This window comes from Amblyraja radiata, chromosome 11 (genome assembly GCF_010909765.2).
Source record: "Amblyraja radiata isolate CabotCenter1 chromosome 11, sAmbRad1.1.pri, whole genome shotgun sequence".
Lineage (NCBI taxonomy): Eukaryota > Metazoa > Chordata > Chondrichthyes > Rajiformes > Rajidae > Amblyraja > Amblyraja radiata.
This window is the reverse complement of record NC_045966.1, coordinates 17,155,897-17,171,408: the sequence shown is the minus strand read 5'-3', so window position 1 is coordinate 17,171,408 and position 15,512 is coordinate 17,155,897. Positions and strand designations below refer to the sequence as shown.

General features: G+C 36.8%; 1 protein-coding gene across 1 annotated transcript; it reads left to right on the top strand.

The window, feature by feature from the left end:
- Positions 1 to 11,287: 11,287 nt before the first annotated feature.
- On the top strand, positions 11,288 to 15,106 carry dck (deoxycytidine kinase). Its single transcript, XM_033029436.1, has 8 exons — positions 11,288 to 11,405; positions 11,452 to 11,601; positions 12,129 to 12,244; positions 13,362 to 13,555; positions 13,679 to 13,826; positions 13,912 to 14,027; positions 14,121 to 14,220; positions 14,654 to 15,106. Exons 2-8 carry the CDS (start codon positions 11,508 to 11,510, stop codon positions 14,678 to 14,680), a joined length of 795 nt encoding a protein of 264 aa, XP_032885327.1. The 5' UTR covers positions 11,288 to 11,405; positions 11,452 to 11,507; the 3' UTR covers positions 14,681 to 15,106.
- The last annotated feature ends 406 nt before the right edge of the window (positions 15,107 to 15,512 follow it).

Sequence of the window (15,512 nt, the reverse complement as noted above, 5' to 3'; positions counted from 1 at the left end):
TAATGCTTATATGATTGGTAACCTTTCTTCTTAGGCAGTCCCTCAGTTTGGAAGATGATCTGCTTCACTCCATTTCTCTGGGTTGAGGTAACTGATGTTAAATGCAGTCTTTTTAGTTTGCGAGTTTGTGCACTTCTTCCCATCATTTGTACTAGGGATATGCATGCTCTCAAAGCTAGGAATCAAAGTTCTCTATGCCAAACTGCATGCTGTTTCTCCACAGGGGTTAGCCAACGGGACACCGGGAAGGAGCAGAGTCGGCCCCAGGCCCACAGCCAGCGCGGAGAAGAAGCGCCAACTCCCGAGGAATTCGCTCCCCGACGGGCTGGGGACCGCCAGCCGCATCCCCCGCCCAACCCATCAGTCGCCGGCAAAAGCTGAGCACCAGCCATCAACGGGGACACACACAAATCGCAGCAGCAACTCAGCAGGACAGGCAGCATCCCCGGAGAAAAGGAATGGGTGACGTTTCGGGTTGAGACCTTTCTCCAGAGATGTTACCTGACCCGCTGAGCCACCGCAGCACCCCATGTGCATCCCCGCCGATGACCGGCGCTCTGCCTCCGCCGGCACCAAGGGGGCCAACCGACATCCACTGGACAAGGCGAGAGGTGCAGCCGACGTTCCCCACCCGCCGGCGAATGGGCCCCCCGGGAGCCGGAGGAGAGCCAAGCTGGAGCCAGCCTCCCCGGCTGCAAGCCCAGGGCCGCCAATGGCCGGGCCGGCGCCCCGCCAGTCCAGGGTTGCTGGCCAACCCGGTGGGACAGCGCCCCACCAGCCCAGGGCCAGTGCCCTACCAGCCCAGGGCAACCCGACATTTCCGGCCGCCCCCGGACAGGAACAGGACACCCGGGAGGGGATGGGGACGATCCAGCAGCAACTCGACAGACCAACTCGGAGACCTGACCCCGACCAAGGAGGAAACGCAGGTCTGCACACATGCAGCACAGCTGCCGAGAATGTTTATCGCAAGTGACCATGACCTGGGCATGCGCAGTCGGAATGCGCATGACTTGCTGTGACAGTAGGCGAACTGTAGTGGGTCGAGGTTCTTGTTGAGGTACGAGTTGATATGCACCATAAACAACCTCTCAAAGCACTTCATCACCACGGATCTTAGTGCCACTGGTCGATAGTCATTGAGGCACGTCACCTTACTCTTCTTGGGCACTGGTATTATTGATGCCCTCTTGATAGCGATGTTACAAAACCTACCTTCAGTGGCGCTGCGGTTCTGCCACTGGCCGTGTGCGCGACTTTGGCGCCTTTTGGGGGGGGCCGGGATTAAAATGCAGGTTTGTATCGCTTGCCGGAGAGGGATTTCCTCGGGCTGCTAGTCAATGAAGAAAAATCGATCGGAGTTCCGTTCCCGTTTTTTTAAATAAAAAAATTGCTGGACAATTCAATAGTTGGATTGAAGTAAAAAGCGACTTCGAACGCCCTCAACATGACGGATCGTAATATCAGGACAAAACAAAAGGTAAGTCGTGTATTTCACATATAATCTTGCTTCTTGGGGTGGCTTCAATCGAATTTTACGACACGAAAATGTTATTTGGGCCCCAAATGTTATTTGGGCCCCAAACAATTCGGCCTGCCGATATGGGGTTAAAATTCACGGCAACGTTCCAATCGATCGCATTCTAAAAACACCCACTCACAAGATGATTTAAATCCTCTTTTTTTGGGACATTCATGTCATAAGAGCATCTAAATCATCTATATTTTGAGTAATTGTCTATCTGTAGTCAATATTTTTATGCTAAATATTCACAATAGTTTTAGCCACAAGTATTGTGCAAAATATAATAATTTTGATTATATTGAGGATGTTTCTGGATTAATTTATGGGAATTAAACATTAAATTCCTTCCATTTGGCATATAAGTTCATGACAGTGAGATTTAAAAATCGTGTTATATTGTGAATTCTTGTGTGAATGGGATTAGTTTGTTATTTGGATACTTAGGCTATTTAAAAAAAAAAACATTTTCTTAAGAAATGGATAGATGTTTAGATCTAGTAATTGAATTTAGATGAATTTAATTGATTAGATGAATTTATTGATTTGATGTGATGAATATGAATTTTTTGTTGGCTATTTACTATATGTTTTAGCATTTATCTTTATCACTTCTACCTTTTTTCTAAAACTGCAAATAATAACTTGTTTCTGTTAATGCTGTTCAGTGTTTTTTTTCCTTTACATTTTAAACAGATGTCTCCGAAGAAGAAATGCAAAATTGTCAATCCAAATGCCCAGCAAAAGAGACTGATTTAGACAGCATTCGCAGAGATTATCCGAATTTTGACTACTCCAAATGTGATGATCTACAGGACATTGTTAATGGGAAAGTAGTGGGCAGAAAGGCATGTCATGCGTGGTTTGAAGAGCAAAAACTTGTAGTTTACAATGCCAAACTTGAAAAGTTGAGGAAAAACAAGGTGTACAGAGTTGCTTATTGGTTACAATCTGAGGAGTATGATGATGCTACTGATTATGATATGCCAATATACCAGCTAGCAACTGATCTTCTCCATAAAGACTTGGTCTATTGCTAGAAATGGTAATGTATTTACCTATCTGTGACGGACTTACAGCATATAATACAATAATATTAAAGTTCTGATCTTGAGAATATCACATTTTTGAATTTTCACGGCAGTCTGGGTGTTTATTACTATTTCTGTCACAACGGTCAATTTTGTAATTAGCTACAATTAGGTAATTAACTAATTATATGCTTTAATTTCAGGGCATCCAACTAAGATGTTTTATATTTGTTTCAGAATGCTTCAATCTACAATAACTGAAAATGTCATTCAGTTGTCTTAATTTTTAAGTAAGTTATGGGCTTTTGACTGTCCTCGGTCACAGCTTTTGTGTTAAGTCAATGGAAAAGCAATAGGGAACAAGATGCTAATTTCCGAGTATGAAAATGGCCATAACCTTTTTAATACTGAAGATATGAAAGTGAATTAGGTGTCAAATTAAACTTCTTTTTTTTTTTTTTTTTTTTTTGAAAATATTTTTTATTGGAGATAGGTACATAACCAAAATACATCATTACATGTCAATTATTATTACATTGTCTCCAATACTTTTTGCCTTTTTTTTTTTTTTTAAACTAGATAGAACTAAAGAGATAGATGAAGTAAAGAAAGAAAAGAAAGAGAAGAAAAACAAAAAAACAAAAACAACAAAAAAAAAAAAAAAAAAAAAAAGGTAGTTAAAGAAGAATGGAAAAATTTGTTAAAATAAAAAAGACTTCATTCGAGATATATTCGTACATTTCAGAGTATAATATTTCATCCATTATTTAGCCCGCGTGTTAGTCAGGTTCCTGTGCTGAACCATTCTGACCCTTTAAGTAATCAATAAAAGGAGACCATGTTCCAACGAATGATTCCTGTTTATCCAACAGGGAAAATCTGATTCTTTCCACGTTTAAGGTCTCCGTCATTTCTATAATCCACATTTTGATTGTGGGGGCCGTAGGGCCTTTCCAAAATTTTAGAATTAATTTTTTTCCTGTTATTAAACTATAATCCATAAAGTTTCTTTGTGTTGTTCTAAGTGTTTGATTTAATTCTAATATTCCGAGTATTATTAATTTTGGATCTGGGTCCAATTGTGTGCTGGTTACTTTAGATATTATACTAAAAATATTTACCCAGAATTTTTTAATTTTTATACAGTTTGCAAACATATGAGATAATGTAGCTTCTAAATGTTGACATTTATCACATATAGGTGAGATATGTTGAAAAATTTTATGTAGTTTTGTTTTTGAATAATGTAACCTATGTATTACTTTAAATTGTATTAGAGAATGTCTGGCGTTTAGTGAACACTGATGTATGTGTTGCAAACTTTCTTCCCAAGTATCTTTCGTTATTACTTGATTTAATTCTTTTTCCCATGTTTGTCTGTGTAAGTCCGTCGAGGGAATGTCACTGTCTAATAAAATATTGTATATATAAGATATTAATTTTTCTGTATTAGGATGTTTGTTCCAACATTCATCAAGAATTTCTGAATTTCTAATTCGAAAATTTTGGGAGTTCGATTTTACATAATCTCTAAGTTGAAGATATCTGAAATAATCATTTCCTCGAAGTCCATAAGTCTGTTGCAATTCCTGAAATGTCAGAAAAGTGCCTTCCTTGTAAAGTTGTCCCATATTTTTAATTCCATAATTCTTCCATTGTGTAAAACCCCCGTCCAACCATGAAGGCTTAAACAAAGGATTATTCACAATTGGAAGAAAAAGTGATAAATTATCTAATTTTAATGTCTTTTTTAATTGTTTCCAGATTCGTATAGCACTAAATATTATAGGGTTTTCCCTATAAATTTTTTTGTTTAATTTAGACGTAGCAAATAATATCGAACCGATATCAAAAGGTAAACAATCTTCCTTTTCCATTTTTAACCAGTCTGGTTGATGATCTATTTCTTCCAACCAGAAATACATATTTTTAATGTTAACTGCCCAGAAATAAAACAAAAAATTGGGTAAAACCAAGCCTCCATTTATTTTTGATTTACACAAGTGTCTTTTGTTTATCCTATGATTCTTATAATCCCAGATAAAATCATTAACAATAGAGTCCAATTTAAAAAAAAAGTTTTTTGCCAGATATATCGGAATTGTCTGAAAAAGATATAATATTTGCGGTAAAAAAATCATTTTTATGGCATTGATTTTGCCTACCATTGAGATAGGAAGTGTTTTCCAGTATTGAATATTCTTATGTAGTTTGTTCAGTAATGGGGGGAAATTTGCTTTAAATAATGATGTATATATCTTAGTTACATAAATACCTAGATATTTAAATTTTTCATTTACTATTTTAAATGGAAATTGTTGTATTGTCTGTTTGTTATGTTCCCTTATTGGCATAATTTCACTTTTATTCCAATTTATTCTGTATCCTGAAAATGAACCAAATTGGGTTATTAGCTTTAATAAGTTTGGAATACTAATTTCTGGTTTTGTAATGTAAATTAATACATCATCTGCGTATAGAGAAATTTTATTCACTGTGTCCTTTGTGTTATACCCATGTATTTCCGGATGCCCCCTAACTCTTTCTGCCAGTGGCTCAATAGCAAGTGCAAATAATAATGGAGATAATGGGCATCCTTGTCTACAACCTCTAGATAGGCTAAATTTAGGTGACAACCTTTGGTTTGTAAATATTCTAGCCGTGGGATTTGTATATAACAGTTTTATCCATGTACAGAATTTCTCCCCTAGCTGCATATTTTCCATCACCGAAAATAAATAAGGCCATTCGACCTGATCAAATGCTTTTTCAGCGTCAAGTGAAATTATTGCTAGATCTTCATTAATAATTCTCTTAGAATATATAATATTAAATAATCTTCTTAGATTATAATATGAGTACCGTTTCTGAATAAAGCCTGTTTGGTCAGGGTGTATTAATTTATTCATCACTGTACCTAATCTATGCGCTAGTATTTTAGTTAAAATTTTCTGATCTGTATTTAAAAGTGCAATTGCTCTGTATGATCCCGGGTCTTCCAGATCTTTATCAGCTTTAGGAATAAGTGTTATTATTGATTCATTTAAAGTGTCTGGAAGTTTCTGTTGAGTATATATATACTCATACAGTCTTTGTAAACGTGGGCTAAGCAAATCATAAAATTTTTTATAAAATTCGGAACCTAAACCATCTGGTCCTACTGCTTTACCATTTTTTAAAGAGCCAATAGACTCCTCAATATCCTTTATCGTAATCTCCCTTTCTAATAATTCTCTATCGTTTGAATCTAAACCTTTTAAATTACATTTTATTAAAAAATCTGCTATTCCTTCTGATTGTGCTACGGTTTTAGTTGAATAAAGGTTATGATAGTATTGGAGAAATCTATCATTTATATCCTTGGGCATTTTTAATAATTCTCCTGTCTCTGTTCTAATTTTATGAATTGTTTTTTCCCCTTCCATTTTTCGTAACTGACGTGCTAATAATTTTTGTGGTTTGTCTCCAAATTCAAAATGTAGTTGTTTGGTTTTTTGATAAAGTTTTATTACTTGTTCTGAATACATTTTATTTAATTTATATTTCAATACAGCAATTTTATTATGTTTTAAAGTAGATGGCATTCTCGCATTTTCTATATCTAGTTGCTTGATTTCAATTTCCAATGTTTGTTGCTTAATCCTGTTCTCTTTATTATAAAATGCTTGAGCAGAAATTAATGTACCTCGAACATACGCTTTAAACGTTTCCCACATAAGAGAAGTAGGTGTGTCAGGGTTGTCATTTACCTCAAAAAATATTTGAATCTGTTTAATAATATATTCCTGGCATGATCTTTCGTTCAAAATTTGTGGGTTAAATCTCCAATATGCTTGTTTCTCGGACATTCCATTTAATTTAATCATGAATGTTACAGGTGCGTGATCTGAGATTATAATGTTATGGTATTTTGAATTATAAATAAATGGGATAAACGTAGAGTCAACTAAAAAATAATCTATTCTTGAGTATGTTTTGTGTACTGGTGAGTAAAATGAATATTCCCGTCCCGTTGGGTTTTCTATTCTCCAGATATCCTTAATATTAGTGGTATTAATAAATGAATTTAGAAATACACTTGATTGAGATTTTACTTTTTTTTGCCTTGATGATCTGTCTAAGTATGGATCTAATGTACAATTGAAGTCTCCTCCAATTATTAATTTATATTGTGTAAATTCAGGAATTTTATTAAATGTTTTATTAAAAAACTTGGGGTTATCAAAATTAGGCCCATAAACATTAAGAAGAATCACTTTTTCTCCATTTAACTCTCCAACTAATATAATATATCTACCATCAATATCCACTATTGTTGAAGAGTTCTTAAAAGGTATTCCTTTACGAATTAGTATTGCAACTCCTCTGGACTTATGGGAAAAGGAGGAATGATATGATTCAGCGATCCACTTAGCTTTAAGTCTATGTTGAGATTCCTTTTTAAGGTGTGTTTCTTGTAGAAATATTATATCTGTTTTGATTAAATTTAGATGTGCCAAAACTTTACCTCTCTTAATTGGTTCATTAATTCCCTTGACATTCCAACTACAAAATGTTATTCCCTGACCCCCTCTTATCATATTAACATCTTGCATATTGTTTCTAAGGTGGTCTATAACCGAGCAGAAGGTACAACACATAGAACCTGACCCTGCTCCCGAACCTCAAATAGATGAATTTAAAATCATATACATCGCTCTTCCGAACACATCTCCTTGTATTAGTCTTATTTTTCCATTCAAACATTAAATTATAAAAATATTTAAAGTGAAAAAAGTGATAGAGTTGGTTAGTGTAGGGTGAAAGAAAAAGAACTACATCTACAATTAGTGTAGTTAGTGATAGCCACACTAACGTGGCTAGAATTCTAAAGACTTCCGTAGCCTTTGTAAAAAAAAAAATTTCCAGCTCCGTGCCCGAAGAAAAAAAAGATTATTTCTAACATTCAAATAACTTCTTTGGGAGTAACAAACTTATTTACATATCCATACGTACACACGCACAATATGCACACATATATATATATATACATATACCTATATATACATATATACCCATATGTATACATACACAAACACGTGACCCTGCAGAAAAGTTCAAAAACAGCAAAAATTCCCAACGTTATTATTCTCACATATCATATTAATTTTTTCGCTAAATCTATAAATTTAATTTTAAATCGAAAAATAAAGAGAAAAACCGTTAAACTTTTTTAATGACATAATCTAATTTACCTCTTGCATATCTTCCTATATAATATAAGTATGTAATTCATTTCTACGTTAATCGAAGACTATTAATTATTAATCATTGTTATCAATCATATACAGTATTAAATTTTTATGAGAAATGTTAATGTTAATAATTTTAGTGGTAATATAGATATTTAATAAGTATTAGTTGTTACATATATAGTTAGGCATGAATATACAGATAATAATATTGATTAATAAACAAAAATACAAAGATCACGGTTTTATCCAATGTCCTCCGTCCATTTCGGTTTCCGAATGTCCTTAAAGCTCTTAAAAGAACTTTAAAGGTCCTTTTAGATCTGGCTTGACTCCTAAGGGGTAATGTAAATTCTTCCGTCTATGGTCATGTTATTGACTTTTTTGGCATATTCCAGTGCTTTTTCATGGTCTGTAAAAAAGTGCTCCTTGGACTTGTAGAGGACTCTTAGTCTTGCGGGGTAAAACAAACTGTATTTCAGATCAGGTACCTCCTTCAGTATTCTCTTTGTCTCAGTGAACAGCGCTCTTTTCTTGAAGACTTCTGCCGGATAATCTCGATAAATACTGAATCTCGCACCTTCAAAAAGGAGCTGTCCACCTCGAACAATTTTCTTCATTAAATCATCAAATTCATGATCCAATTGTACCTTTACGATAATTTGTCTTGGACGGCCATCATCTTGTATACGACGTCCCTGCGCTCTATGAGCTCGACCGAGTGAAGGTTTGTGATCCAATTTTAAGGCTTTTTGTAATAGGTCTGCCACAAAATCCCGCATACCCATTTCCTTCTCACTTCCTTCTTTCACCCCTACAATTCTTAGATTCTTACGTCTTTGACGCCCCTCCAAATCAATACACTTATCATTTAATTTGATCACCATATCGGAGAGGCGTTGGTTTTCAATAAGGAGTCGATTTACAGTTTCCGCACTTGTCGTCACCGAATTCTCAAGTTCGGTTATCGCTGTTCTGTGCTGATCAAGTATGTGATAAATGGGGTCCACCTTCGTTTCCACCGAAACAAGCCTGGTTTCCAGCACTTCCATCTGATCCTTGATCTCTTCCTCCCTCGTCTTCTTCCAGATTTCCAGCATTTGTTTAACGGTAGAAAGCATTTCTGCTTTAAAATCTACCTTAAAAGAGTCAAGTTCCTCTTTAAACTTCTCTCCAAACTTCTCTCCAAAGGTTTTCATCTCGGCAGAGAGAAAAATTTTAAGCTCCTCCATTTCAGACTTTTTCGGTTTCGTTTTCTTCGAAGGGTCTTCCTGGGCCGTTGTTGTAACTGAGGTCGAGGCCTCTGTAAGGCCTTCCTCTTCCTTCTGCTGTCTCCCTTTACCGACTTTTTTTTGTGTCCCACGGGGGGGGGTATGTTGTACCGACGACATATCTTAAAGTCGCGCGCCTGATGACGTCACGCAGGCAGCCGTTCAGATCGCGATCGCTGCAGGTAAGACCCGATTTTCTCCCGTTTTAAATTTCTTCGGCACGGAGCTAGTTGGCGCTGGACTCAAGCCTCCATAGCGCCACAGAGATTATCCGAATTTTGACTACTCCAAATGTGATGATCTACAGGACATTGTTAATGGGAAAGTAGTGGGCAGAAAGGCATGTCATGCGTGGTTTGAAGAGCAAAAACTTGTAGTTTACAATGCCAAACTTGAAAAGTTGAGGAAAAACAAGGTGTACAGAGTTGCTTATTGGTTACAATCTGAGGAGTATGATGATGCTAATGATTATGATATGCCAATATACCAGCTAGCAACTGATCTTCTCCATAAAGACTTGGTCTATTGCTAGAAATGGTAATGTATTTACCTATCTGTGACGGACTTACAGCATATAATACAATAATATTAAAGTTCTGATCTTGAGAATATCACATTTTTGAATTTTCAAGGCAGTCTGGGTGTTTATTACTATTTCTGTCACAACGGTCAATTTTGTAATTAGCTACAATTAGGTAATTAACTAATTATATGCTTTAATTTCAGGTCATCCAACTAAGATTTTATATTTGTTTCAGAATGCTTCAATCTACAATAACTGAAAATGTCATTCAGTTGTCTTAATTTTTAAGTAAGTTATGGGCTTTTGACTGTCCTCGGTCACAGCTTTTGTGTTAAGTCAATGGAAAAGCAATAGGGAACAAGATGCTAATTTCCGAGTATGAAAATGGCCATAACCTTTTTAATACTGAAGATATGAAAGTGAATTAGGTGTCAAATTAAACTTCTTTATATGCTTTATTTGATGGGATAAATTGCAGACTTGATTTTTTAAATCTCAAAATTTGTAACATTGCTACTCTTAAAGCAGTTGGGAACGTCAGACCTCAGTAATGGGAGGTTGACAATGTCCGCATAAACTCCAGCCAGTTGGTCTGCACAGGTTTTGAGAACTCGACCGGGTATACCATCAGGTCCAGACGCTTTCCGAGGGTTCACCCTATGAAAGATCTTCTGACGTCGGCCTCTATAACTGTGACTAATATCATCAGGGTGTACGGGGGCTCGGAAGGCACATTAGTGTTCTCCCTATCAAAGCGTGCGTAGAACGCATTGAGCTTGTCAGGGAGTGATGCTTCACTTGGGGCTAAAGAAATCAAGGGATATGGGGGGGACAGGAATGGGGTATTGCTTTTAGATGAGATCAGCCATGATCATATTGAATGGCGGTGCTGGTTCAGAGGGCCGAATGGCCTATTTTCTATGTTTCCACCTCAGCAAGGGAAACCTAGGTGTCAATGGACATGTTGCACCTTTTCAAGGTTTGAGAATATCTGTAAATCATCCAATTGGTAATATGTATGGCTGTATTTTTGTATATGCCAGAGGGCATGTTTATAGTGACTAAAATCAATGTAATGAGGGGAAAAAATGAAACGAGGCCGAATCATCAGTTGATCAGAATAGTCTGCTTTTGGGTAGCAAAACAATATTACAGTATAATTTGACTATAAAAATAAAGTATAGTTTGACTATATATATAAGTTTAGCATCTTAACCAAAACACGTGGTGTACTAAAATAAAACATCGCCGGTGATCTACCATTAGTCCTGACAGAACATGAATTAATGACCGACTTGCATTTTTCTTGCAGTATTCAATCCGGATCTTTCACCGTTTTTGCCTTGGGGCCAAGGAAAGAGCGTTCACGTCACGGCCCTGTTTCAACCACTCTTTCCACCACCACGCACAAGACGCAAGACAGACACCATTGTGCAGATGCCGAGAAGTGTGTTCAGCTCTGGCTGAACAACTTCTAATCTTGTGTGTGGACTCGATAAGAAGAAGAAGACCGTTTTTGCCACCAGCGAAAGAAACGTTAACTGCAATTCGTGCGCGAGGTAGTGCCGAAAACCTTATTACTCAATTGGAAATTAGCCCGTTTTGAGCACTTTTTGAGTTTCTGTTCGTGTTCATTATAATGAAACACATTTGTTATTGTCCGTTTTTTTCTAGGCTAATGGTGCAAGGGCACGAAGAATGATGATAATTACTTACAGTACAGAGATTGTGTTGCAGCGCCTGGGGGTGGATTAAATTATACCATCAAAGAGGAGCGGACGGGAAAAGGCGGTACAAATGCTAGGGTCATCTGAGCAGATCCCGCCACTTTCAAACAAAGTTCTTATAGCAGAGCTCTGCTATAGGATCATTGCTTTCAAACGTCTCCAGCGCTGATAGCGAGAAGCTGCAGTTTCTACCAGAAAAAGGATGGCTACTCCTCCAAAAAGAATGTGCGTTAGCCCCCTTTTCAATGACAGTTTTGAAAAGAGAGCGAAAAAGATATCCATCGAAGGGAATATTGGTGAGTGAAATAAGTATTTCTGAGGGTATTTCTGAAATGAAAACAAATGCATGTGAATTGATCTCGGTGTCCGAATTAATATAACAACGTTGATTAGGGTGAAGATATGATGGTGATAATCTCACTTTTCGGGTTTTTTAAAATTAATTTTGTGTTTTTTAAAGAGCAATGCGTAGAAATAGGCGCCATGTGTTTTGGCGGGCTGGAAGTTTCGATTGTATTGTCGGAGGTACAAGAGAGAGATCTTTCTTTTTGGAAATAGTGTTTTCTCAAAGATAAAGTTGAAGCATAATAACCGCATCAAGTATGTGCGTTCTCGTGTAAAATTCTTCACCCTGTAACAAAGTTCCAACTGTAGTCAATTGCGCGGGAAATCTTCCGGTCAGCTCGGACTATTCTCACTACTAGTTGTGTTACCCTTGTGTTTCTAATTGCCAAAAGTCAACTTAATTTGGTTTGGTTGTTTTATACTTTTCCTCGGCAGTCCGATATTTCCGAAGTATAATCCTGCATTTATATTCCAATAGCTGCAGGGAAATCTACTTTCGTTCAAATGTTGGAGAAAGCCAGTGATGAGTGGGATGTCGTTCTTGAACCTATTGCGAAATGGTGTAACGTACAAACTACTGACAATGAATTCCAGGTACTTAATAAAGATTGTCTAATATATTTTGCTTGGCTTCTGAATCATGATTGTTAGTAGCCATTTTTCTGCCCAATTTGGAAAATAAGTAGTTGTTTTTAAAGGATGAAAGATGCAACAAATAATGTATGTTCAACTTTTGCCTTAACTTTTCTGAAATAATTGTCCCTACTATAATTTACAGAACAGTATTTTTTATGTCTCATCAAACTCAAATTTGAGTTTGGTGATTCTCGGCGAATCAGGCAACAACCATGGAAGTAATGGACAGGATATTTCTAGCCGTTTCCTCCACACATGCTGCTTGGCCTACTTTGTTCTTCCACCACATTGTTTTTTTGCGCAAGATTCCAACACCTGCATTTTCTTGGGTCATTGCTTGCTAGGTCTGCAAGCCTTAGCTGATTTTAATGTCTGACTGGTGGAAAATTAATGTCTAGTTGTAAAACTAGTACTGGTCCACCACTGATTTTCCAGCACCCATGGTTCCAGAACAACAGAGGTTACGTTATAATGATACAACAAAACACATCTGACCCTCTAATTATACACCTCCCATTGTCTCTAAAGCAGCATTGACTGCTAGAAACAAAATATAATGTAACAGTAAAACTTGTATTTCTTGTACGGGCAGCAGTAAACAAGTTGCCCTTGGTAGACCCAATGAGGGTGGGATCAATGGCTTCCCGTGGGACCGAGGCACTGCTTTCCTGGCAGGCCGGCCAGAGATTTGTCGAAAATGTATCAAGCGGGTGCACCCACCATCTGATGTGGGCGTCTGAGAGGAGTCCGGTGGTACCAAATAGGGACGCCGGGGACCAAGATACTGCTGATCGGCTACGGAAAGCGTAGGGGGCTAATTCGAAGTCCAGATGAGATCGAGAGCTGTCCTAGACCCATTTTGGGGGAAACTTCCAGGGCAACTTTAATTTTGGCTCTCGTAAAATTTGTCTAGATTAAAGGAGGTGGCAGACCACCAGTTGCTGGAAATTTGGTGATGGGCCTGTCTTCAAATTCTCCTGGTTTTGCAGCAGCGATGGGCTGAATTACTTGACATCGATTTACACAGATCCAGACAGTATCCCTAACTTTCTTTTATTTTTATTTTCCATAAAAGGAACTTACAACGTCCCAAAAGAGTGGTGGCAATCTCCTCCAGATGCTCTATGACAAACCAAGTAGATGGGCGTACACGTTTCAAACTTATGCTTGCCTGAGTAGGGTTCGGTCACAACTTCAGCCATTGTCCTCCAAGATTCAGGAAGCAGAACATCCTGTACAATTCTTTGAAAGATCTGTATACAGTGACAGGTGAGACAAACTATTCTTATAATATCATTCTGTCTGGAGGATACAAAATTACACTAATGTTGGTTCCTCCTGTAAGATTGTACACTGATCATGTTTAGTAAGCTCTTCCTTTTCCCCAAACAGGTATATATTTGCCTCAAATTTGTATGAATCTGGAAACCTTAATGAAACAGAATGGTCCATTTACCAAGATTGGCATGCTTGGATATTGAGTCAATTTGGCCCGAATATTGAATTGGATGCCATAATCTATCTCCGAGCAACCCCTGAGGTAAGGATCAATGATTTATTTTTTCTTTAAATCTAATTTTTTTTTAAGCTGTTTGAATACTGATTATTATCACGCCCTTTGGTAGAAATGTATGGAGCGACTTCATCTGAGAGGCCGGGAGGAGGAACAAGGGATCGAGTTGGAATACCTCGAGAAATTAAATTACAAGCATGAAACTTGGCTACATAACCGAACAATGAAGTCAGTAACATCTTTTTCATTGTAAATTATATATCTTTTATTTGCTAAAAATCCTTGCAACAGTTACTATGATTTATTTTTGACCTATTTCAGGCTTAACTTTGAATACCTGAAGCATATCCCTATTTTGGAGCTAAATGTTAATGAAGATTTTAAGAACAACAAGATTAAACAAGAGGACATTCTAGAAAAGGTAAACTTGAATTATATTGCAGTGTAGAGGTTAAAATTTACAATCCATTCTCAAATCTAGAAGATGGTTAGTTTATAAAGACAACAGAATTTGCTTAAAGAGTTGTATCCAAACAAAATTCAACACTTGGGTGAATCAAAAATGGAAGGTAATCAGTTTTTTAAAGTATTTTGATTCGCAGATGTGCCTGGCATTCTACCGATGAATGTTTTACAATTTTACCTAAAATCAGAAACTTAGTGAAGGGAAGATGCTGACAGATCATTTCAAGGTTTTTTGACCATGTGAATTTTTTAACTTTCTAAAATCCATTTGTGATTTTTTTTTTAAATCATTCAATATTCATAGAATTTCTAATTATTAGTTCATTCTCATGTTAACTTGTTCAGTAGAAAACCTATTAACAATTATATATCTGTTGTCTTGTTAACAGGTGAAGGCATTCTTGCAGACATTATAGCAGAAGAGAACTGACTACAAACCAGTATTTTATTGCACTGATTTTTATGCACTGTGTATAAACCTTAAAGCAAATGACCCAAATTTGAAGAATAGATTTATCTAAAAAATATTTAACATTGGGTAGAATGCAAATCATATCTAATCAAATATTCACCAGATTTGGCATTCGGTTCAAGATTCTACACTGCAAGTATTTGCAATTCCTTCATTCAAACTGCATTGCCAAATTATGATGATACTGAATTATGAGATTCCCATCGAGCATATCTGCTAATGAATGCCTGCTAATAGTGAGACACTACCTCTGCATGGCATTAAGAATGATCTTGGACCACTTGAACAATTTTGCAATTTGAATTGCCACCTCAAGCAGTGATATAAATTGTCTTTTTTTGGTAGGTGTTGTTCATAAAAGATTGTCTTTCCTAACCATGATGACAGGCTGCAATCACCCAGCATTGCTTTCAACTTTCACATTGGTGCATTGTCCTTGATTTCACTGCTGGTGCTTTCATTATTCACTTATAATTCTGTTTTACATTTGTTTTTGTGTATACATCAATTGAATCTAGTCATTTTATTTTTCCTCCAAGGAGATGAGATTAAACAAAACCACTGTCCTAAATCATTACAATGAGAAAAGGCTTTCATGTAATTATGGAGTTTGATTGTGCAAGTTTTTTGTCATATTTTCTTAATAAGGAATTTTTAGTGACCAGGGTCGCATTTGTTTGTGTGCTTCTTGGTATTGCCAATGTTCTATAATATTCCTTTCACATAGACAATAGGTGCAGGAGTAGGTCATTCAGACCTTCGAGCCAGCACCGCCA